Source organism: Oncorhynchus keta, chromosome 7 (genome assembly GCF_023373465.1).
Source record: "Oncorhynchus keta strain PuntledgeMale-10-30-2019 chromosome 7, Oket_V2, whole genome shotgun sequence".
Classification (NCBI taxonomy): domain Eukaryota; kingdom Metazoa; phylum Chordata; class Actinopteri; order Salmoniformes; family Salmonidae; genus Oncorhynchus; species Oncorhynchus keta.
Window position 1 is genome coordinate 34,420,118 of NC_068427.1, and position 25,967 is coordinate 34,446,084.

General features: G+C 44.8%; 1 protein-coding gene across 4 annotated transcripts in view; it reads right to left on the reverse strand.

The window, feature by feature from the left end:
* Window positions 1–312: 312 nt before the first annotated feature.
* LOC118373390 (zinc finger protein Helios-like) overlaps window positions 313–25,967 on the reverse strand; it is a 41,471-nt gene continuing 15,816 nt past the window's right edge. For all 4 annotated transcript variants that reach the window (XM_035759506.2, XM_035759505.2, XM_035759508.2 and 1 more), the window contains 5 exons: window positions 24,305–24,493; window positions 22,558–22,725; window positions 9,631–9,768; window positions 9,042–9,173; window positions 313–7,762 (listed from right to left, as the gene is read on the reverse strand). In XM_035759506.2, coding sequence (XP_035615399.1) covers window positions 6,858–7,762; window positions 9,042–9,173; window positions 9,631–9,768; window positions 22,558–22,725; window positions 24,305–24,493 — 1,532 coding nt within the window. In that variant the 3' untranslated portion in view covers window positions 313–6,857. The remainder of the gene's footprint in view (window positions 7,763–9,041; window positions 9,174–9,630; window positions 9,769–22,557; window positions 22,726–24,304; window positions 24,494–25,967) is intronic.

Genomic DNA, 25,967 nt, shown 5'->3' on the forward strand with positions numbered 1-25,967 from the left:
GACTGTTTAGTGCCAAAAATAAGGGGTTAAATACATGTAATATATTAAATATATTAATATATTAAATGTTTCCTGATCTTTCTTATACCTCTAAGATATATGTTCATGTTGTAAATCTGTTAATCAGTGCATTTGTAAGGGCTAATAGCAGTAAGGCCAAAACACTTTTTTCATCAAATAATTTGTTTTTGTATTTTTTTTATGCTTCATGGGTCTTAGGCTCTTATGGGTTAAGGTGTTAGGATACATAGATTATGTGCGGTTATCTTTCACCATACAAACTGGTAATAACTTGTTTCATCACACTTGACATCCATTCAAAACAATCTATAATTTAATAGTGGAAAGCTCATGTCATAAACAAATATTTTGCTATTTACAGCACAGTATCTTCATTTCATTTCAATGATATTGGAAGCAAACTTCAGTAGCAACATTGGTTTTGGTAATACCTCAATATTCTCTTCAGGTATTTTCATTTGTAGAATTTGTAACATCACAACATTCACCAATTTCAGAGATGAACCTATCAATAAAAGCAATATCCCAAATTATTATTTTTTAAATTTAGTTTATAAAAAAAAATATGTATTTCAATATGTATTTTAAGAAATACAAAAGTAGAAGTACATAGAAGACAAATACCTGAGTACCCCACATGATAATCATTACAACAAATATATAGGTGCACATTCCTAACCCATTTTCATAGTGCCAAAATAAACACCATATATAATATGTATACAACAATACACAGTAACCCTCTTTTACCAGTTTTGTTGGTTTGCGCTTAAGAATAATAAAAAAGCATGTCATTTTCACAAAACTATTCATATTTTACATTTACCAAGAAAAATATAAATCTAGCTCCGTTTTCAGTAAGTATAAAAATGTAGCACAATCAGGAGCGTCACTAATTCCACTTCAAGTATGCTCTTCATCTAGGAGTGTGGAGTCTGTCAATAATATCACTTCTTCTTTGTGTTCATATAGGCTCACATAAGTTCATATATAGGCTATAGCCTACAGATATATTTACACATGATGCTTCAACTTTAGATTCATCACTCTTTAACAAGGTTGTACAAACAGAGGTAAGACGGCTCGTACAACAGCGGTAGGTCCAAAAACAAGTACTTTGAGCTAAGGCCTCTACATATACACACAGTAAAAGCTGCAGGTGAAAAAAATAAAAAATACATGTAACGCTATCGAGTTCACATTCAAAAACAATCATCTGTATTGTTTTCTTCCCAGTGACTTTTTGTTAAATAGATCATTCTTCAAAAGTCTAATCTTGGTGCTGACACTGTCTTTCTCAATGGGGGAGTTGCCAAAGCAATTTCTGCACACGTCGATGCTTTTGGAAGGAGAGAATAAAACAGAATACAAACAGATTATCTACAGGGACAAATATAACATATGATGTATGTTATATTTATACTCTGCATAAATGTTTTTGTAAGAGATAGTAAAGCAATTGTGTGCTGTTTACTACAGGTGGTCTGACATGTGTTTTTCATACAGTACCAGTCAGACATTTGGACACTCCTACTCATTGAAGGATTTTCTTTATTTTTTTAAACTATGTTCTACATTGTAGAATAGTAGTGAAGACATCAAAACTATGAAATAACGCACATGGAATCATGTAGTAACCAAGAAAGTGTGAAAAAAAGAATCAACATTATTTGATATTTGAGATTCTTCTTTTGCATAGATGACAGCTTTGCACACTCTTGGCATTATCTCAGCCAGCTTCATGAGGATAAGAGGTGTGCCTTGTTAAACATACATTTTTTAAAAAAGTATTTCCTTCTTAATGTGTTTGAGCCAATCAGTTGTGTTGTGACACGGTAAGGGTGGTATACAGAAGATTGCCCTATTTGGTAAAAGACCAAGTCCATATTATGGCAAAAACAGCTCAAATGAGCAAAGAGAAACATCATTACTTTGTCGGTCAGTCAATCCAGAAAATGTCAAGAACTTTGAAAGTTTCTTAAAGTGCAGTCTTAAAAACCATCAAGCGCTATGATGAAACAGGCTCTCATGAGGACCACCACAGGAAAAGAAGACCCAGAGTTACCTCTGTTGTAGAGGATAAGTTCATTACAGTTACCAGCCTCAGAAATTGCAGCCCAAATAAATACTTCACAGAGTTCAAGTAACAGACACATCTCAACATCAACTGTTCAGAGGAGACTGTGTGAATCAGGCCTTCATGGTCAAATTGCTCCAAAGAAACCACTACTAAAGGACACCAATAATAAGAAGATACTTGCTTGGGCCAAGAAACATGAGCAATGAACATTAGACCGGTGGAAATCTGTCCTTTGGTCTGATGAGTCCAAATTTGAGATTTTTGGTTCCAACCGACTCAGAGTATCTGAACAGATGATCCCCACATGTGTGGTTCCCACCGTGAAGCATGGAAGAAGAGGTGTGATGGTGTGTGGGTGCTTTTCTGGTGACAATTTTGGTGATTTATTTAGAATTCAAGGCACACTCTGCATTCTGCGGCGATATGCCATCCCATCTGGTTTGTGCTTAGTGGGACTATCATTTGTTTTTGACCCAACACACCTCCACGCTGTTTAAGGGCTATTTGACCAAGAAGGAGAGTGATGGAGTGCTGCATCAGATGACCCGGCCTCCACAATCACCCGACCTCAACCCAATTGAGATGGTTTGGGATGAGTTGGACCGCAGTGAAGGAAAAGTAGCCAAGTGCTCAGCATATGTGGGAACTCCTTCAAGACGGTTTGAAAAGCATTCCAGTTGAAGTTGGTTGAGAGAATGTCAAGAGTGTGCAAAGCTGTCATCAAGGCAAAGGGTGGTTTGGCTACTTTGAAGGCTACTTTGAAGAATCACAAATATAAAATATATTTTGATTTGTTTAACACTTTTTTTTTTACTAAATGATTTCATGTGTTATTTCATAGTTTTGATGTCTTCACTATTATTCTACAATGTAGAAAATAGTACAAATAAAGAAAAACCCTTAATTGAGTAGGTGTGTCAAAACCTTTGGCTGGTGCTGTATATTATGATTTCTTTGCGTCATGCTTGCTTCATAGCGAGCTGTTATGTTTGTGGATTTGTTTAGACAAAGAAAATAGGCAGACATACAATAGATTTAAGACAATTATAACATAGAATAGGCCTATACCGTTGCATTAGAACACCTATAGACATACATGTTATCGAAGATAAAGGTGTGATTAAATACAAAAATAGGGGCGCTTATTTAATAAGAATAATGCAGTGTGGTAATGTACAATGTACAATAGTATATGAGATACTACAACAACTAAAAAGTGGAAACAGATACTATTGCCAATACTTTACAGTAACAATAAGCTGTTGCAATAGAAGTACCGTATGTCTGTTGCACTATGAGTAGATATATCATTTGTCCACGTCGCTGTCATCTAAACAGAAATAAGCTGCTACTTTGACCAGGAAGGTTACAAAGACTATCAAGACAAAAGACAGTGTCAATTCAAAATATGGTATATGCTGCAAAATAAACAGAACAACAGCGACATTACATATTTTGCCAGCAAAATATGAGTTATCTAAAGAGCAGTATGTACATTGTCTTATGCATTTGTCCAAGTGCACCTAGATTATCATCTTTGATCCAAATCAGTGCCATCTTCCTTCATTGGCATTATCCTTCTAAAAAGGCATGACATGTAATCTGCAGAAAGCAGCCTGTTCACTAAAGACACATGAGTGGAGTAAAGGCAAGCTGCGAGAAAGATATGTGAAGTTGCTATTGAACCAGGGAGTGCCTCATCCATTCCTCCACATCCCTCGAGGCATCAGGCTGCTAGTGCAAGAACAGGTTTAGGGAGGCAGGTTGCAGTGCAGTGCTTTTCCTTTCCTCTGTGAAGTGTTGTGGAACTGATAAGGTTAAAGGAACTGTTCTAAGGAAAGCAGATAGTTAGCTAGTGTAATTAACAAAACTTTAATAACAAATTTGTATACAATGTCTGGAAAAGTAAATCAATGTCTGAGTAAGTCTCTCTCTCTCTTTCTCTTTTATTTTCTTTCTTCCTCTCTTTCTTGTTCTCTCTCTCTCTTCTCTCTCTCCCTCTCTAATGTGGCTGGTGTGACAACACGTCTGAGCAGTTTGCAGTTAGCAAGGCTTTTGACATAAGACAGAGAAGATGTAACTTTCACTGCTATGCGGATGACACACAGCTGTACATTTCAATGAAACATGGTGAAGCCCCAAAATTGCCATCGCTAGAAGCATGTGTTTCAGACATAAGGAAGTGGATGGCTGCAAACTTTCTACTATTAAACTCGGACAAAACAGAGATGCTTGTTCTAGGTCCCAAGAAACAAAGAGATCTTCTGTTGAATCTGACAATTAATCTTAATGGTTGTACAGTCGTCTCAAATAAAAAACTGTGAAGGATCTCGGCGTTACTCTGGACCCTGATCTCTCTTTTGAAGAACATATCAAGACCATTTCGAGGACAGCTTTTTTCCATCTACGTAACATTGCAAAAATCAGAAACGTTCTGTCCAAAAATGATGCAGAAAAATTAATCCATGCTTTTGTCACTTCTAGGTTAGACTACTGCAATGCTCTACTTTCCGGCTACCCGGATAAAGCACTAAATAAACTTCAGTTAGTGCTAAATACGGCTGCTAGAATCCTGACTGGAACCAAAAAATTTGATCATATTACTCCAGTGCTGGCCTCCCGACACTGGCTTCCTGTCAAAGCAAGGGCTGATTTCAAGGTTTTACTGCTAACCTACAAAGCATTACATGGGCTTGCTCCTACCTATCTCTCTGATTTGGTCCTGCCATACATACCTACACGTACGCTACGGTCACAAGACGCAGGCCTCCTAATTGTCCCTAGAATTTCTAAGCAAACAGCTGGAGGCAGGGCTTTCTCCTATATAGCTCCATTTTTATGGAACGGTCTGCCTACACATGTCAGAGACGCAAACTCGGTCTCAACCTTTAAGTCTTTACTGAAGACTCATCTCTTCAGTGGGTCATATGATTGAGTGTAGTCTGGCCCAGGAGTGGGAAGGTGAACGGAAAGGCTCTGGAGCAACGAACCGCCCTTGCTGTCTCTGCCTGGCCAGTTCCCCTCTTTCCACTGGGATTCTCTGCCTCTAACCCTATTACAGGGGCTGAGTCACTGGCTCACTGGGGCTCTCTCATGCCTTCCCTGCAGGGGGTGCGTCACCTGAGTGGGTTGATTCACTGTTGTGGTCATCCTGTCTGGGTTGGCGCCCCCCTTGGGTTGTGCCGTGGCGGAGATCTTTGTGGGCTATACTCAGCCTTGTCTCAGGATGGTAAGTAGGTGGTTGAAGATATCCCTCTAGTAGTGTGCGGGCTGTGCTTTGGCAAAGTGGGTGGGGTTATTTCCTGTTTGGCCCTGTCCGGGGTGTCCTCGAATGGGGCCACAGTGTCTCCTGAACCCTCCTGTCTCAGCCTCCAGTATTTATGCTGCAGTAGTTTGTGTCGGGGGCTAGGGTCAGTTTGTTATATCTGGAGTACTTCTCCTGTCCTATTCGGTGTCCTGTGTGAATCTAAGTGTGCGTTCTCTAATTCTCTCCTTCTTTCTTTCTCTCTCTCGGAGGACCTGAGCCCTAGGACCATGCCCCAGGACTACCTGACATGATGGCTCCTCGCTGTCCCCAGTCCACCTGGCCATGCTGCTGCTCCAGTTTCAACTGACCTGAGCCCTAGGACCATGCCGCAGGACTACCTGACATGATGACTCCTTGCTGTCCCCAGTCCACCTGGCCATGCTGCTGCTCCAGTTTCAACTGTTCTGCCTTACTATTATTTGACCATGCTGGTCATTTATGAACATTTGAACATCTTGGCCATGTTCTGTTATAATCTCCACCCAGCACAGCCAGAAGAGGACTGGCCACCCCACATATGCTCTCTCTAATTCTCTCTTTCTTTCTCTCTCTCTCTCGGAGGACCTGAGCCCAAGGACCGTGCCCCAGGACGACCTGACATGATGACTCCTTGCTGTCCCCAGTCCACCTGACTGTGCTGCTGCTCCAGTGTCAACTGTTCTGCCCTGTTATTATTCGACCATGCTGGTCATTTATGAACATTTGAACATCTTGGCCATGTTCTGTTATAATCTCCACCCAGCACAGCCAGAAGAGGACTGGCCACCCCACATAGCCTGGTTCCTCTCTAGGTTTCTTCCTAGGTTTTGTCCTTTCTAGGGAGTTTTTCCTAACCACCGTGCTTCTACACCTGCATTGCTTGCTGTTTGGGGTTTTAGGCTGGATTTCTGTACAGCACTTTGAGATATCAGCTGATGTACGAAGGGCTATATAAATAAACATTTGATTGATTGATATTGCATGAAATGGTTTGGGTGGTGGAGTCAGGGAAAGCCCCCTTGACAACTTGAGATCTTCCATGGCAGTCTGTGTTGCAGCAAACAAGTGCAACAATACAGTATGCAAGACAAGGACAGTGAAACAACTTATAAAACTATAATATAACTACTCACAGTATTAGTTGCTCTTTGACAATCTCAGAGACAGACCACAACAAAACTGAATAGGTGTACTTGTTCTTTGTCCTCTTTTTCCCACACAAAGAAATCTCTCACTTCAGATGCATATCTCAACTTTAAAATCTTCAAAACACCTTAAAAAATTAAAATGTGTATTTGGCCCAGACCTTCATATATTTGTTTGGAATTATATAGTCAGTATCATTATGCTGCAGCAAATGTTAGTTAGTTTTCTCTGCCTTGGTTCGCTGCATTGATCACACACAGTTAGTTCAACATCACAGTCCTGGGGTGGGGATGGGGAGGGACGGCTCCTGTCTTGTCCAGCCCTCTACTGGAAGGTGTGTTCCCCGCGGACGATGTGAGATGAGAACTCGTAGCGGTCCTTACTGTGGTGGCCACAGATGTTGCACTCCAGCGGGTCCCTGTAACCATGACAGCCCATGTGGATGGTGTACATAACGTGGTCCAGGAAGAGGACACAGCAGTGCTCACACTGGAACACCCTCACCTCCCGGCCTTCTCGCCCAAACACACGCACCCCGTCCCGACTCGTCTCTGCCGCCTCTCCCCGGGCCACCTCCGCTGTCAACCCCACCCCACCCACCTCAGCCCCACCTTGTCCCTCCTCTCTCCCGCCATTGGCTGGGCTGGGTCTGGACCTGGGTCGGGGGTGGGGGTTGTTTCGGTGGTTCCTGTGGTAACCCAGCCTCTCCTGTGGGCTGCTCCGTGCAGATTCGGCCGAGTCCAGCCCACTGTTGCTAGGACACTCTCTCTCCTCTCTGGTACCCTGGAGCTGGTGCTGCTTGGGTCTGGTGAGGGTGATGGGCCCGTTGGAGGAGGGAGTAAAGTCAGGAAGAGGAGGGTGCAGAGGTGAAGGATGAGGTAGGGCGTCCCGGCTGCTTGGTCGGTCCATACGGTGCCCTGGCCCTGGTTCCAGGGGGTAGACGTGGTGGAAGAGGGGGTTGCCCATGTTTACCACCTCAGCCATTGAGGGGGATGGGTGTGGACCGCGTGGACCGTGCGGATGGGGGTGGTGGACCAGGGGTCTCAGGGAGTCAGAGCCCAGGTAAGAGATGGCGTTGTTGATAGCCTGGTCCATCATGTGAGCCTGCATCAGCTCTGCCTCCTTCTCATACTTCAGACCCATCTCATAGCTCAGCTCTGCCTCCTTCTCATACTTCAGACCCATCTCATAGCTCAGCTCTGGGTAACTGTAACACATCATCTTCTCACCTGCACAGAGCACAGAATACATATTACCACAATGAAACTCACATATGTATGGAGAAAGTGTCTGGTTGAATGACACCTCTTGAAACCATGTTTAGTGACAACTAGTATACTATACATACAAGTGTAAATATATACTGTAGTATATGAATATGAGTGCCTGTCAAAGTTGAACCTTTTCCCTTTTGAGAAGCTAAGCATTATGTTCTTGTTTTTCGTATTGCATTATCTCAGAGGTTTTGTGTTTAATAGTGGAAATCCCCATCTATCTGAATGCACTGTTTAACCCTTCCAGAACAGGGATGCGGTGAGCTGTTTTGCCCCTCTCTCGATAAGAGCTATGGCAGAGATACAGGTGTAACAAACCACAGAGTGAAAAACATGCCCTCGTCTCTCTCATCCGCTCTCTGTGTCTCGCTCTATCTAATAGTGCAGTGAATTATACCTCACAAACAAAATAATTGTGTTCAACGCTAATATGTCCTCTAAATGTTTACAACTGTTTCGTAATACAAAGAAAATTAAGGTTTTTGGTGATAAGTATTTATTGTAATTGAATGTAGAAATACAGTGAATAAGACCAATGGATCTGAAATCTAAAACAATCGAACAAAAGGCTGAAATCTGTGATTAGTGTGTTCATTTCTAACGTTAAATCAAGGTAATATTTTTGTTGCTAAACCTCTGCCCAGGCACGCAATTCCCTTTTTTGCATGCATAAACTCATCCTGTAACAGTTCGGTCAAACTGAACATAAAAAATCTAAACTGTAAACTGAATTAACCTAACAGGTAAAATTCAATCAAAAAAATGGAATTAACAAAATACCCCACAAATAACTTAGTGATATGAGGTAGATGCAAAACGTAAACAATATGGTGGGTCAATTTCTGTAACAAATAAGATTGTTGACGTGAGAGGCTGAACTTCTCAACTGTTTTGGTGCCCTGGTCACCACGCTGTGAACAGCATGAAGCACCCATGTGCATGCACAGACACTGTGTGTGACTGTGTGAGAGCGAAGTGTTGCATCTCACTCATCTCAATATCTCCGGTGCTGCTCGTGGTAACGTAATTTTGCTGAGTCTACCTTTAATAACAAATTTATAATTATCAAACACTGAAATATTTCAAATAGTTATTGTAAAGAAAAATGAAATTATGTATTGTCTTTTAAATACAATAGTTATATAAGCTTATATGAGTAATTGTGAGTTAGTGATCCTTGGGGTCAACATATCATTGTGCTCCCCATCACAGGAAGTGATGTGATGATTCTTACCCACAAACTTTTGTGGGGTGGTGCTCTTCCTCTTCCCCATGTTAGTCTGCAGTCTCTCGATGACTGGTGGGCGGTCGAAGGTTGCCCTGGCAACAGCCTCGGCCAGGGGCCTCTGCTCTTTAGGGACCTCACCTAGGGGTCAGAGGAGTGTGTGTGTGTGTGTGTGTGTGTGTGTGTGTGTGTGTGTGTGTGTGTGTGTGTGTGTGTGTGTGTGTGTGTGTGTGTGTGTGTGTGTGTGTGTGTGTGTGTGTGTGTGTGTGTGTGTGTGTGTGTGTGTGTGTGTGTGTGTGTGTGTGTGGAAAAGCAGAGTGAAAGTCTGCACCAAGGCTTGTAGGTAGTAGGTGGCTGGTGTATGAATGTCAAGTAACTAAGTAGAGTTTACAGGGTACTCACACTTACTCTACAATAAGGAGGCAGGGAAATACAATTGGTCTTCAATTGAACTTCATGCTTGAATGATCAATTATAAAAAGAGAAAGTGCAAGGTGCAGAAAAGTGACAAACAAAGCAGACGTTTCCACATCTATACCATCAACAGTGCTGTACCATATAGCAGGTCTCTGTACCAGAGCAGGACATTGACACTCACCTGGATAAGGTCCGGTGATGGAGGTGGGATCCATGGCAACACTCTTAAGGTAGTTATGGCAACGCTCTTTATGCTCCTCCAATGAAATCCTCTGTTTGTAGCTCCGCCCACAGTAGTTGCACTTGTGTGGTTTGCCCACTAAACGAGAGAAATTATATCAAAATAACGAAATATTATTTTAATAGACAGATGGATGGACAGAGACAGAGAGTGGGCATGGTCCAAAGCATTTTTGTGGCGATGCAAATCTACAGTATGTGAACTCTCTAGGAGGTTATAGTAAACGCATAGAACCTGTGGAGAACAGAGTCTATGTGAACTTTCTAGGACAGTGTTCCCAACTCCAGTCCTCGAGTACACCCAATAGTACATCTTTTGGTTGTAGCCCGCGACAAGCACACCTGATTCAACTTGTCAACTAATCATCAAGCCCTCAATGAGTTCAATCAGGTGAGTTGGTCCGGGGCTAAAACAAAAATGTGTGCTGTTGGGGTTACTGGAGGTCTGGAGTTGAGAAACACTGCTGTATGAGGTTGTAGTAAACAAACAGAGCCCATGGAGAAGACAGAAAATAGAGGAGGGCTATGATGCACTATGGAGTAATTATGCTCCACAGCTAGTAGGATCCCTCACACAAACCAGACTCTCGAATACAGACTTGTCCCTTTCATACACCAGGGAACAACTGTTACAAATCTTCCAGGCGCCAAATACTAGTTTACTACTATGTTGCATAATTCAAAGGGCCTGTAGGCCCAGTACAGAGACAGTCAATACGTTCTGCATCCCTTAGTGGGAGGAAAATAACTCCAACATTAGACCTAAACAACGCATGTGTTTCTCCTCAGCAGCTGGAGGTGGGAAGTGATTCATGCTGCCAGTTCCATTCAGATGGGGTTTATGCTGATGCCAAAACCTCACCTAGCTTTCCCACAGAGAAGATCCATCCGTTGATCCTTCCTTCCTTCCTTCCTTCAATCCTTCCTCCCTTCCTTCCTTCAATCCTTCCTCCCTTCCTTCCTTCCTTCAATCCTTCCTTCCTTCTACTTCATTCATTCATTCATGAATGAATTATTCATTAATGAATGAATGAATGAATGAATAAATTCACAATGAGTTGGCGTTCCAGGCAACACCCACCAGTGACCCAGACTCTGGCCCAAAATAGGAGCAGTTCACGTGATGAAATGTATGGCAGAGGTGACTACGTCACTAGAAACTACCTGACCTGTTACTGTGGGAATAAAATGTTTCAGTCTGATAACTAAGATACTTTTATCTAAAGCGACGTACAGTCACGCGCGCATACATTTAACGTATGGGCGGTCTTGGGAATCAAACCCACTACCCTGGCATTATAAGAATCCAATGTTCTACCAACTTAAGTAATATAATGTCACGGTAATGGAAAAACACCCTGAACTGTCTGTCTGCTCCAATGATCGAGGCCAAAGCACCTGCGAACTGTCGCCAGCTGCCAGCCGCAATGGGCAGTTACACTTTCACGTTGGAATAGGCAACACACACACACCTCATTTACACAACCTCCCCCACGTGGCCTTTTGCAGATGTTGGATGTATCACCAAAATCCCGCTTTCAGCAGCTATTCTTGAACATGCAAATAGCCTCAACGCTCTCAGCCTTTAGACTCAGTCGACTGCATCTATTTGGGTGACAAACAGGAACCTATTGTTTCTAGTCTCAGAAACCTTTTATTGTCTCATGTAATGTCAAAAATGAGTGACCCCATAGCTCTCCATGTAGCCTCTAAAACACCTCCAAGAACAACCAATCACATGCACACTACACATTTGCACAGCAATTCTAGGAATGATTTCATATTGCCATTCAACAATGTGTTTGTGATGGGTTCAGATACTGTACAACACAATCCATGCAGTGCCAATCTGTGACACCTACAGCACCCAATGTCACAGGAAGGCCAAAAAGATCATCAAGGACAACAACCACCCGAGCCACTGCCTGTTCACCCTGCTATCATCCAGAAGGCGAGATCAGTACAGGTGGGACCGAGAGACTAACATAGAGAGGCTGCTGCCAACATACAGACTTAAATCTCTGGCCACTTTAATAAATGGACTTAATAAAGGTATCACTAGTCACGTTAAAAAACAACACTTTAATAATGTCTACATACCCTACATTACTTATCTCATATGTACATACTGTACTCTATACCATCTACTGCATCTTGCCTGCGCCGCACGGCCATCGCTCATTCATATATTTATATGTACATTTTCTTATTCATCCCTTTACATTTGTGTGTATAAGGTAGTTGTGAATTTGTTACATTATTTGTAAGATATTACTGCATTGTCTGTACTAAAAGCACAAGCATTACCCTACACTCACATTAACATCTGCTAACCATGTGTGACTAATACAATTTAGGGGCAGAGGGAAGTCCTATAGTAGGAAGGCTGAGGGGTGAAAGGGGATTCATATAGTAGGTAGGCTGAGGGGCAGAGGGGATTCATATAGTAGGAAGGCTGAGGGGCAGAAGGGATTCATATAGTAGGTAGGCTGAGGGGCAGAGGGGATTCATATAGTAGGTAGGCTGAGGGGCAGAGGGGATTCATATAGTAGGTAGGCTGAGGGGTGAAAGGGGATTTATATAGTAGGTAGGCTGAGGGGTGAAAGGGGATTCATATAGTAGGTAGACTGAGGGGCAGAGGGGATTCATATAGTAGGTAGGCTGAGGGGCAGAGGGGATTCATATAGTAGGTAGGCTGAGGGGCAGAAGGGATTCATATAGTAGGTAGGCTGAGGGGCAGAGGGGATTCATATAGTAGGTAGGCTGAGGGGCAGAGGGGATTCATATAGTAGGTAGGCTGAGGGGTGAAAAGGGATTCATATAGTAGGTAGGCTGAGGGGTGAAAGGGGATTCATATAGTAGGTAGGCTGAGGGATGAAAGGGGATTCATATAGTAGGTAGGCTGAGGGGCAGAAGGGATTCATATAGTAGGTAGGCTGAGGGGCAGAAGGGAATCATATAGTAGGTAGGCTGAGGGGTGAAAGGGGATTTATATAATAGGTAGGCTGAGGGGTGAAAGGGGATTCATATAGTAGGTAGACTGAGGGGCAGAGGGGATTCATATAGTAGGTAGGCTGAGGGGCAGAGGGGATTGATATAGTAGGTAGGCTGAGGGGCAGAAGGGATTCATATAGTAGGTAGGCTGAGGGGCAGAAGGGATTCATATAGTAGGTAGGCTGAGGGGCAGAAGGGATTCATATAGTAGGTAGGCTGAGGGGCAGAGGGGATTCATATAGTAGGTAGGCTGAGGGGTGAAAAGGGATTCATATAGTAGGTAGGCTGAGGGGTGAAAGGGGATTCATATAGTAGGTAGGCTGAGGGGTGAAAGGGGATTCATATAGTAGGTAGGCTGAGGGGAGAAAGGGGATTCATATAGTAGGTAGGCTGAGGGGTGAAAGGGGATTCATATAGTAGGTAGGCTGAGGGGTGAAAGGGGATTCATATAGTAGGTAGGCTGAGGGGCAGAGGGGATTCATATAGTAGGTAGGCTGAGGGGTGAAAGGGGATTCATATAGTAGGTAGGCTGAGGGAGAAAGGGGATTCATATAGTAGGTAGGCTGAGGGGAGAAAGGGGATTCATATAGTAGGTAGGCTGAGGGGTGAAAGGGGATTCATATAGTAGGTAGGCTGAGGGGAGAAAGGGGATTCATATAGTAGGTAGGCTGAGGGGTGAAAGGAGATTCATATAGTAGGTAGGCTGAGGGGAGAAAGGGGATTCATATAGTAGGTAGGCTGAGGGGTGAAAGGGGATTCATATAGTAGGTAGGCTGAGGGGAGAAAGGGGATTCATATAGTAGGTAGGATGAGGGGTGAAAGGGGATTCATATAGTAGGTAGGCTGAGGGGCAGAGGGGATTCATATAGTAGGTAGGCTGAGGGGTGAAAGGGGATTCATATAGTAGGTAGGCTGAGGGGAGAAAGGGGATTCATATAGTAGGTAGGCTGAGGGGAGAAAGGGGATTCATATAGTAGGTAGGCTGAGGGGTGAAAGGGGATTCATATAGTAGGTAGGCTGAGGGGAGAAAGGGGATTCATATAGTAGGTAGGCTGAGGGGTGAAAGGGGATTCATATAGTAGGTAGGCTGAGGGGCAGAGGGGATTCATATAGTAGGTAGGCTGAGGGGCAGAAGGGATTCATATAGTAGGTAGGCTGAGGGGCAGAAGGGAATCATATAGTAGGTAGGCTGAGGGGTGAAAGGGGATTTATATAATAGGTAGGCTGAGGGGTGAAAGGGGATTCATATAGTAGGTAGACTGAGGGGCAGAGGGGATTCATATAGTAGGTAGGCTGAGGGGCAGAGGGGATTCATATAGTAGGTAGGCTGAGGGGCAGAAGGGATTCATATAGTAGGTAGGCTGAGGGGCAGAAGGGATTCATATAGTAGGTAGGCTGAGGGGCAGAAGGGATTCATATAGTAGGTAGGCTGAGGGGCAGAGGGGATTCATATAGTAGGTAGGCTGAGGGGTGAAAAGGGATTCATATAGTAGGTAGGCTGAGGGGTGAAAGGGGATTCATATAGTAGGTAGGCTGAGGGGTGAAAGGGGATTCATATAGTAGGTAGGCTGAGGGGAGAAAGGGGATTCATATAGTAGGTAGGCTGAGGGGAGAAAGGGGATTCATATAGTAGGTAGGCTGAGGGGTGAAAGGGGATTCATATAGTAGGTAGGCTGAGGGGAGAAAGGGGATTCATATAGTAGGTAGGCTGAGGGGTGAAAGGGGATTCATATAGTAGGTAGGCTGAGGGGTGAAAGGGGATTCATATAGTAGGTAGGCTGAGGGGCAGAGGGGATTCATATAGTAGGTAGGCTGAGGGGTGAAAGGGGATTCATATAGTAGGTAGGCTGAGGGGAGAAAGGGGATTCATATAGTAGGTAGGCTGAGGGGAGAAAGGGGATTCATATAGTAGGTAGGCTGAGGGGTGAAAGGAGATTCATATAGTAGGTAGGCTGAGGGGTGAAAGGGGATTCATATAGTAGGTAGGCTGAGGGGTGAAAGGGGATTCATATAGTAGGTAGGCTGAGGGGTGAAAGGGGATTCATATAGTAGGTAGGCTGAGGGGTGAAAGGGGATTCATATAGTAGGTAGGCTGAGGGGCAGAGGGGATTCATATAGTAGGTAGGCTGAGGGGCAGAAGGGATTCATATAGTAGGTAGGCTGAGGGGCAGAAGGGATTCATATAGTAGGTAGGCTGAGGGGCAGAAGGGATTCATATAGTAGGTAGGCTAAGGGGCAGAGGGGATTCATATAGTAGGTAGGCTGAGGGGCAGAGGGGATTCATATAGTAGGTAGGCTGAGGGGAGAAAGGGGATTTATATAGTAGGTAGGCTGAGGGGCAGAGGGGATTCATATAGTAGGTAGGCTGAGGGGCAGAAGGGATTCATTCTAGTAGGTAGGCTGAGGGGTGAAAAGGGATTCATATAGTAGGTAGGCTGAGGGGTGAAAGGGGATTCATATAGTAGGTAGGCTGAGGGGTGAAAGGGGATTCATATAGTAGGTAGGCTGAGGGGAGAAAGGGGATTCATATAGTAGGTAGGCTGAGGGGTGAAAGGGGATTCATATAGTAGGTGGGCTGAGGGGCAGAAGGGATTCATATAGTAGCTAGGCTAAGGGGCGTGGGGGATTCATATAGTAGGTAGGCTGAGGGGCGTGGGGGATTCAAATAGTAAGTAGGCTGAGGGGCAGAAGGGATTCATATAGTAGGTAGACTGAGGGGCAGAGTGGATTCATATAGTAGGTAGGCTGAGGGGCAGAGGGGATTCATATAGTAGGTAGGCTTAGGGGCAGAGGGGATTCATATAGTAGGTAGGCTGAGGGGCGGAGGGGATTCATATAGTAGGTAGGCTGAGGGGCAGAAGGGGTTCATATAGCTGGTAGGCTGAGGGGCAGAGGGGATTCAGATAGTAGGTAGGCTGAGGGGTGAAAGGGGATTCATATAGTAGGTAGGCTGGGGGGTGAAATGAGACTCATATTGTAGGTTGGCTGAGGGGCGGGGGGATTCATATAGTAGGTAGGCTGAGGGGCAGAAGGGATTCATATAGTAGATAGGCTGAGTGGCGTGGGGGATTCATATAGTAAGTAGGCTGAGGGGCAGAAGGGATTCATATAGTAGGTAGACTGAGGGGCAGAGTGGATTCATATAGTAGGTAGGTTGAGGGGCAGAGGGGATTCATATAGTAGGTAGGCTGAGGGGCAGAGGGGATTCATATAGTAGGTAGGCTGAGGGGCAGAGGGGATTCATATAGTAGGTAGGCTGAGCGGCAGAGGGGATTCATATAGTAGGTAGGCTGAGGGGCAGAGGGGATTCATATAGTAGGTAGGCTGAGGGGTGAAAAGGGATTCATATAGTAGGTAGGCTGAGGGCCAGAGGGGATTCATATAGTAGGTAGGCTGAGGGGTGAAAGGGGATTCATATAGTAGGTAGGCTGAGGGGTGAAAGGAGATTCATATAGTAGGTAGGCTGAGGGGCAGAAGGCATTCATATAGTAGGTAGGCAGAGGGGTGAAAGGGGATTCATATAGTAGGTAGGCTGTGGGGTGAAAGGGGATTCATATAGTAGGTAGGCTGAGGGGAGAAAGGGGATTCATATAGTAGGTAGGCTGAGGGGTGAAAGGGGATTCATATAGTAGGTAGGCTGAGGGGCAGAAGGGGTTCATATAGCTGGTAGGCTGAGGGGCAGAAGGCATTCATATAGTAGGTAGGCTGAGGGGTGAAAGGGGATTCATATAGTAGGTAGGCTGAGGGGAAGATGGGATTCATATAGTAGGTAGGCTGTGTGGTGAAAGGGGATTCATATAGTAGTTAGGCTGAGGAGCAGAGGGGATTCATATAGTAGGTAGGCTGAGGGCCAGAGGGGATTCATATAGTAGGTAGGCTGAGGGGCGGGGGGATTCATATAGTAGGTAGGCTGAGGGGCAGAAGGGATTCATATAGTAGGTAGGCTGAGGGGCGTGGGGGATTCATATAGTAAGTAGGCTGAGGGGCAGAGGGGATTCATATAGTAGGTAGGCTGAGGGGCAGAGGGGATTCATATAGTAGGTAGGCTGAGGGGCAGAGGGGATTCATATAGTAGGTAGGCTGAGGGGCAGAAGGGATTCATATAGTAGGTAGGCTGAGGGGCAGAAGGGATTCATATAGTAGGTAGGCTGAGGGGTGAAAGGGGATTCATATAGTAGGTAGGCTGAGGGGCAGAAGGGATTCATATAGTAGGTAGGCTGAGGGGTGAAAGGGGATTCATATAGTAGGTAGGCTGAGGGGTGAAAGGAGATTCATATAGTAGGTAGGCTGAGGGGTGAAAGGGGATTCATATAGTAGGTAGGCTGAGGGGTGAAAGGGGATTCATATAGTAGGTAGGCTGAGGGGTGAAAGGGGATTCATATAGTAGGTAGGCTGAGGGGTGAAAGGGGATTCATATAGTAGGTAGGCTGAGGGGTGAAATGGGATTCATATAGTAGGTAGGCTGAGGGGTGAAAGGGGATTCATATAGTAGGTAGGCTGAGGGGTGAAAGGGGATTCATATAGTAGGTAGGCTGAGGGGTGAAATGGGATTCATATAGTAGGTAGGCTGAGGGGAGAAAGGGGATTCATATAGTTGGTAGGCCGAGGGGAGAAAGGGGATTCATATAGTAGGTTGGCTGAGGGGAGAAAGGGGATTCATATAGTAGGTTGGCTGAGGGGAGAAAGGGGATTCATATAGTAGGTAGGCAGAGGGGTGAAAGGAGATTCATATAGTAGGTAGGCTGAGGGGTGAAATGGGATTAATATAGTAGGTAGGCTGAGGGGTGAAACGGGATTCATATAGTAGGTAGGCTGAGGGGTGAAAGGGGATTCATATAGTAGGTAGGCTGAGGGGTGAAATGGGATTCATATAGTAGGTAGGCTGAGGGGTGAAAGGGGATTCATATAGTAGGTAGGCTGAGGGGTGAAAGGGGATTCATATAGTAGGTAGGCTGAGGGGTGAAAGGGGATTCATATAGTAGGTAGGCTGAGGGGTGAAAGGAGATTCATATAGTAGGTAGGCTGAGGGGTGAAAGGGGATTCATATAGTAGGTAGGCTGAGGGGCAGAAGGGATTCATATAGTAGGTAGGCTGAGGGGCAGAAGGGATTCATATAGTAGGTAGGCTGAGGGGCAGAAGGGATTCATATAGTAGGTAGGCTGAGGGGTGAAAGGAGATTCATATAGTAGGTAGGCTGAGGGGCAGAAGGTATTCATATAGTAGGTAGGTAGGCTGAGGGGTGAAAGGGGATTCATATAGTAGGTAGGCTGAGGGGTGAAAGGAGATTCATATAGTAGGTAGGCTGAGGGGTGAAAGGGGATTCATATAGTAGGTAGGCTGAGGGGCAGAGGGGATTCATATTGTAGGTAGGCTGAGGGGTGAAAGGGGATTCATATAGTAGGTAGGCTGAGGGGCAGAAGGCATTCATATAGTAGGTAGGCTGAGGGGTGAAAGGGGATTCATATAGTAGGTAGGCTAAGGGGCAGAAGGGATTCATATAGTAGGTAGGCTGAGGGGTGAAAGGGGATTCATATAGTAGGTAGGCTGAGGGGCAGAAGGCATTCATATAGTAGGTAGGCTGAGGGGTGAAAGGGGATTCATATAGTAGGTAGGCTGAGGGGTGAAAGGAGATTCATATAGTAGGTAGGCTGAGGGGTGAAAGGGGATTCATATAGTAGGTAGGCTGAGGGGCAGAAGGGATTCATATAGTAGGTAGGCTGAGGGGCAGAAGGGATTCATATAGTAGGTAGTCTGAGGGGTGAAAGGGGATTCATATAGTAGGTAGGCTGAGGGGTGAAAGGAGATTCATATAGTAGGTAGGCTGAGGGGTGAAAGGGGATTCATATAGTAGGTAGGCTGAGGGGTGAAAGGGGATTCATATAGTAGGTAGGCTGAGGGGCACAGGGGATTCATATTGTAGGTAGGCTGAGGGGTGAAAGGGGATTCATATAGTAGGTAGGCTGAGGGGCAGAAGGCATTCATATAGTAGGTAGGCTGAGGGGTGAAAGGGGATTCATATAGTAGGTAGGCTAAGGGGCAGAAGGGATTCATATAGTAGGTAGGCTGAGGGGTGAAAGGGGATTCATATAGTAGGTAGGCTGAGGGGTGAAAGGGGATTCATATAGTAGGTAGGCTGAGGGGAGAAAGGGGATTCATATAGTAGGTAGGCTGAGGGGTGAAAGGGGATTCATATAGTAGGTAGGCTGAGGGGAGAAAGGGATTCATATAGTAGGTAGGCTGAGGGGTGAAAGGGGATTCATATAGTAGGTAGGCTGAGGGGTGAAAGGGGATTCATATAGTAGGTAGGCTGAGGGGTGAAAGGGGATTCATATAGTAAGGTAGTCTGAGGGGCAGAAGGCATTCATATAGTAGGTAGGCTGAGGGGTGAAAGGAGATTCATATAGTAGGTAGTCTGAGGGGCAGAAGGCATTCATATAGTAGGTAGGCTGAGGGGTGAAAGGAGATTCATATAGTAGGTAGTCTGAGGGGCAGAAGGCATTCATATAGTAGGTAGGCTGAGGGGTGAAAGGGGATTCATATAGTAGGTAGTCTGAGGGGCAGAAGGCATTCATATAGTAGGTAGGCAGAGGGGCAGAGGGGATTCATATAGTAGGTAGGCTGAGGGGTGAAAGGGGATTCATATAGTAGGTAGGCTGAGGGGTGAAAGGGGATTCATATAGTAGGTAGGCTGAGGGGTGAAAGGGGATTCATATAGTAGGTAGGCTGAGGGGTGAAAGGGGATTCATATAGTAGGTAGGCTGAGGGGAGAAAGGGGATTCATATAGTAGGTAGGCTGAGGGGTGAAAGGGGATTCATATAGTAGGTAGGCTGAGGGGAGAAAGGGGATTCATATAGTAGGTAGGCTGAGGGGAGAAAGGGGATTCATATAGTAGGTAGGCTGAGGGGAGAAAGGGGATTCATATAGTAGGTAGGCTGAGGGGAGAAAGGGGATTCATATGGTAGGTAGGCTGAGGGGTGAAAGGGGATTCATATAGAAGGTAGGCTGAGGGGTGAAAGGGGATTCATATAGTAGGTAGGCTGAGGGGTGAAAGGGGATTCATATAGAAGGTAGGCTGAGGGGTGAAAGGGGATTCATATAGTAGGTAGACTGAGGGGAGAAAGGGGATTCATATGGTAGGTAGACTGAGGGGTGAAAGGGGATTCATATAGTAGGTAGGCTGAGGGGCAGAGGGGATTCATATAGTAGGTAGGCTGAGGGGTGAAAGGGGATTCATATAGTAGGGAGGCTGAGGGGTGAAAGGGGATTCATATAGTAGGTAGGCTGAGGGGCGGAGGGGATTCAAATCGTAGGTAGGCTGAGGGGAGAAAGGGGATTCATATATTAGGTCGGCTGAGGGGCAGAAGGGATTCATTTCGTAGGTAGGTTGAAGGGCGAAAGGGGATTCATATAGTAGGTAGGCTGAGGGGCAGAGGGGATTCATATAGTAGGTAGGCTGAGGGGAGAAAGGGGATTCATATAGTCGGTAGGCTGAGGGGTGAAAGGGGATTCATATAGTAGGTAGGCTGAGGGGTGAAAGGGGATTCATATAGTAGGTAGGCTGAGGGGTGAAAGGATTCATATAGTAGGTAGGCTGAGGGGCAAAAGGGGATTCATATAGTAGGTAGGCTGAGGGGTGAAAGGGGATTCATATAGTAGGTAGGCTGAGGGGCAAAAGGGGATTCATATAGTAGGTAGGCTGAGGGGTGAAAGGGGATTCATATAGTAGGTAGGCTGAGGGGTGAAAGGGGATTCATATAGTAGGTAGGCTGAGGGGCGGGGGATTCATATAGTAGGTAGGCTGAGGGGTGTAGGGGATTCATATAGTAGGTAGGCTGAGGGGTGTAGGGGATTCATATAGTAGGTAGGCTGAGGGGCAAAAGGGGATTCATATAGTAGGTAGGCTGAGGGGTGAAAGGGGATTCATATAGTAGGTAGGCTGAGGAGTGAAAGGGGATTCATATAGTAGGTAGGCTGAGGGGTGAAAGGGGATTCATATAGTAGGTAGGCTGAGGGGAGAAAGGGGATTCATATAGTCGGTAGGCTGAGGGGTGAAAGGGATTCATATAGTAGGTAGACTGAGGGGAGAAAGGGGATTCATATGGTAGGTAGACTGAGGGGTGAAAGGGGATTCATATAGTAGGTAGGCTGAAAGGGGATTCATATAGTAGGTAGGCTGAGGGGTGGGCATATAGTAGGGAGGCTGAGGGGTGAAAGGGGATTCATATAGTAGGTAGGCTGAGGGGGTGAAGGGGATTCAAATAGTAGGGAGGCTGAGGGGAGAAAGGGGATTCATATATTAGGTCGGCTGAGGGGCAGAAGGGATTCATTTCGTAGGTAGGTTGAAGGGCGAAAGGGGATTCATATAGTAGGTAGGCTGAGGGGCAGAGGGATTCATATAGTAGGTAGGCTGAGTGGAGAAAGGGGATTCATATAGTCGGTAGGCTGAGGGGTGAAAGGGGATTCATATAGTAGGTAGGCTGAGGGGTGAAAGGGGATTCATATAGTAGGTAGGCTGAGGGGTGAAAGGGGATTCATATAGTAGGTAGGCTGAGGGGCAAAGGGGATTCATATAGTAGGTAGGCTGAGGGGTGAAAGGGGATTCATATAGTAGGTAGGCTGAGGGGCAAAAGGGGATTCATATAGTAGGTAGGCTGAGGGGTGAAAGGGGATTCATATAGTAGGTAGGCTGAGGGGTGAAAGGGGATTCATATAGTAGGTAGGCTGAGGGGGGGGGGATTCATATAGTAGGTAGGCTGAGGGGTGTAGGGGATTCATATAGTAGGTAGGCTGAGGGGTGTAGGGGATTCATATAGTAGGTAGGCTGAGGGGCAAAAGGGGATTCATATAGTAGGTAGGCTGAGGGGTGAAAGGGGATTCATATAGTAGGTAGGCTGAGGAGTGAAAGGGGATTCATATAGTAGGTAGGCTGAGGGGTGAAAGGGGATTCATATAGTAGGTAGGCTGAGGGGCAAAAGGGGATTCATATAGTAGGTAGCCTGAGGGGCAAAAGGGGATTCATATAGTAGGTAGGCTGAGGGGCGGGGGGGATTCATATAGCACTACTACTTACTACACCTTCATTTGCTGCCTACACTGACTGGAGGAGAGTGAAGAATGAATTTAGCCTAAAAAACAGGATGTGAAAATTAGAAAAAGGTCAAAAGAGAATGAAAGAGACAGAGACAAAGACAGACAAGATACAGAGAGAAATACCCTCTGGTTCTGGGTAGCTGCATATGAGTACTTCTAGGAGGACAACACTAGAGATGGCGGCTTACTGTTGTCTGTCCTGGGTCTCAAAGACACGGCAGTGGAGACCACAGAGAGAGAAGGGTCTTTGATGCAGAGCTAGGACAGTGAGTTACAGTTAGAGCAACACAGCACAGCCTTTCTTTAGTCTCCCCATATATCTACAGAGAACCGAGAGTTCCTTTCTGAGGAGACTTGACGTGAGCAGGTTATAGGAATGAGAGGAACATCATGTCCTGGGTGCCTAACCACAGCCCTTGTCTGTCTGCAAACAAAGCTTCAGAGAGATGCATGCATCCAACAATGAGAAACAATGATATTTGTGGGAACTGTTGCTAATCTGTCTCACACAAACTTAGACACAAGTCAGACGAGATCATGCTTTTAGTTACTTCGAGACAGACCTGTTCTATAGCCTGTTCTATGGCATCAACTATTTGACAAGTTGAGAATTTATTGAAACCAGGATATGATCCTCAGTAGTAACCACAGGAATAAAAAAAAGTTAAAGAAAGCATGACTCAATATAGAGGGAATAGGTGAATAAAGGAGTCACGGAGATGAGGAGGAAGAGGAGGATGAGGAGGAAGAAGAAGGAAGAACAGAGGCGGCAGAGAGGCTGACCTGAGTGTGTGCGTAGGTGGCCTGTGAGTGCGTCACGACGGCGGCAGGCGTAGCTGCAGAAGGGGCATTTGAAGGGCTTCTCCCCCGTGTGCAGCTTAATGTGTCTCAACAGGTTGCCCTTCTGAGTGAACGACACACCACACTGGTTACACTGGAACGGCCTATCACCTGAGAGGGCCACAGGAAGTGTTACACTGGAACGGCCTATCAGCTGAAATGGGCACAGGAAGTGCAAGCTCGCTTCACTCATAGTCCCACTTTAACATAGTGCCAGATCAGCAACACACAATAACCACAGAAACTCAGCAACCTAGTCTTGAGTTGCCACACTTTTCACTGGGATTTTGGACCGAATGAACTTAAGTACAGAAATTGAGGTTCACCGCGACCCAACAACAATCAACACATTTCAATGGTAAAACATGTACGTCATTTAGCAGACACTCTTATCCAGAGAAACTTATAGTAGAATAAATATATTTTCATAATTTTCTTCTTTTTCGTACCAGTCCCCCACTAGAATCAAACCCACAACCCTGGCGTTGCAAGTGCCATGCTCTATACATGGCTGGACTGTGGAGGTGAACAAACCCTAAACTCCTCAATTGCTAACCTCGTCCTCAGCCTCAATTAAACAAACCCTAGCTGAGACTAACAAACGTTGCCAATATTACTTCAAGGAGGAGTTTCAGTGCAGAGAAAAACAAACTGCTGTGTGGTTTCTGTTGTGCACTGTGTACTATTGATACATTTGAACTAGATCTTACTATAGTAACGACAGAGATATTTATATCTCCAGAAATAGAGTGTGGTGAGATGAGGTGTTAGCTCTGTTCCTATTCGCTCTGGGTCTCTACTACAGCTTTCTCTCTTTCTATCACCACACAGTACAGTAGGTACATAATTACAATGTTTCCGTCCCTAACCAGACCCAATGTATGGTTATAGGAGGGACAAACATACACACATGCACACACACACACCATATGTATAAGTTAAAAGTATTGTGTTAAGCGTTGGAAGACGGTTTAGAGAGTCTTACATTGTGTCTTATAGTCTTGCATTGCTAAACGTGCTGTATACGTTTAGTGCCCAGTTTTACCATCGGTGAGTGTGTGTTTGTATGTCTCTATGTACATAGTTTTCCTGGTTCACAACTAGACTACAGCACTCTCATCATCATCATCATCATCATCATCATCATCATCATCATCATCATCATCATCATCATTATAATGATGATCCGCTCTTGATCTGCAGCCCAACAATTGAAAATCTGATCCTAAATCTATGACGACTGAGGCACAGTAATAGTGTTAGTTAAGGGCTAGGGAACAGGTTGAGGAAGATTCCTGGGATGTTTTCCCTGAGAATGATTCTAAGGCTCAACTAATGTCTTCTAGAACACAGCAAAGCTTTTCACCTCCACACCCAATGACACAAAAATAAGACATTTCTGACTCAAGCATTATAATTTTCTTCAAACATAGGATAAGTGACGTGTCTTTAGTCTGTAAAATACCTATCTCATACTGAGCTACAACATGAAGTATCCATTATCTGCCATTTTGTATTATATATAACTAACAGGTTTTTGCAATATGCTAGATGTTAATGGTAAAACATTGACAATCCTCAGATACATCAGAGAGTATTGGGTCATTGGTGTTCAATATAGCGTACATACGGTTTGGGCTATATACTATAGAAGGGACATAAGGGGAAACAACTTTAGAGAAACATTTACCATTGGGCAGCCGAGTTCCTGGGTCACATGACCCTTCTGACCCGGGGACCCCATCCTGTAGGTTGTTTGGGCTGTCAATCATGGGCTCCTCCAAACCCGATCCCTCTTCCCCGCTTTGGCCCATGTCCTCTGCTGTGGTCCTCCTGTCCCCTTCATCTTCGGTCTCATCTTCCTGTTTGATTGTGTTTTCTAGAAGAGACCAGTATGACCAATCAAGTTATTGTTTGATGTTTTTTGGCTAATTACATTAGATTATTTTTGTGGGTGATCCTTGTTTCTCAATAGGTGTGGGAACTGAAGGTTGGGATTTTACATCTTGTAAATCTCTCTCTTTGACTAACTCCATTGATAGGAATAATTTCATACAATCTGCATATCATTTCCCCTGGCGAAGCAAGTGATATAATGATACTCACAGTATTAGGAAAGTTTATGCTAAACCCCCTGAGACAGAGACTCTCCACATCTGACTAACAATTACACTAATTTAATTGTAAGCAACTATAAGTGCTATTTTTAAACCTGAAATTCCTGGAATGCACATAGTTAACATGTTATGTAAAGATACACTTGGTTACTCCCAGAAATGGACTGTGTGTAGTGATGTGACATGCTCTGAACATTATTGGGGGAGAGATGAGAAACAGGCTTGTCTCGTTCCAGTCAGTCCCTGGGGAGAAGAGGGAGGGAGGAAGAAGATGAAAGAGGAAGGATGAGGGGGAGGGGAATGTCCTAGCCTAAACAGGTGCTGCTGCTGAGCCCCTGAGGTTTTCCACTTGACTGATGCTGGGTTAGAGACTGGCTGGATGGGATGTGGGGGAGGGGGGTACTGACTGACTGACTGACTGACTGACTGACTAAAGGCAGGAAGGCCTCTGCTAGTTTTCTACTGCCACAAGACTCCTAGTATCTGTGACTGACAACACACACACACACAGACACACACGAACGTAGCCACAGAATAATATTCAGAGATCCAGAGATTGTACACTCCCATACAATGCATTTGTTTGAATATAGGGACCTTTAAGATTGAACATAGGCAACAAGGACTTTTAAGATTGAACATAGGTTACAGGGATCTTTAAGATTGAACATAAGCTACAGGGACCTTTATCATTGAACATAGGCAACAAGGACTTTTAAGATTGAACATAGGTTACAGGGATCTTTAAGATTGAACATAAGCTACAGGGACCTTTAAGATTGAACATAGGCTACAGGGATCTTTAAGATTGAACATAAGCTACAGGGACCTTTATCATTGAACATAGGTTACAGGGATCTTTAAGATTGAACATAAGCTACAGGGATCTTTAAGATTGAACATAGGTTACAGGGATCTTTAAGATTGAACATAGGCAACAAGGACTTTTAAGATTGAACATAGGTTACAGGGATCTTTAAGATTGAACATAGGTTACAGGGACCTTTATCATTGAACATAAGCTACAGGGACCTTTATCATTGAACATAAGCTACAGGGACCTTTATCATTGAACATAAGCTACAGGGACCTTTATCATTGAACATAAGCTACAGGGACCTTTATCATTGAACATAGGTTACAGGGACCTTTATCATTGAACATAGGCAACAAGGACTTTTAAGATTGAACATAGGTAACAGGGACCTTTAAGATTGAACATGAGCAGAAGGTGAC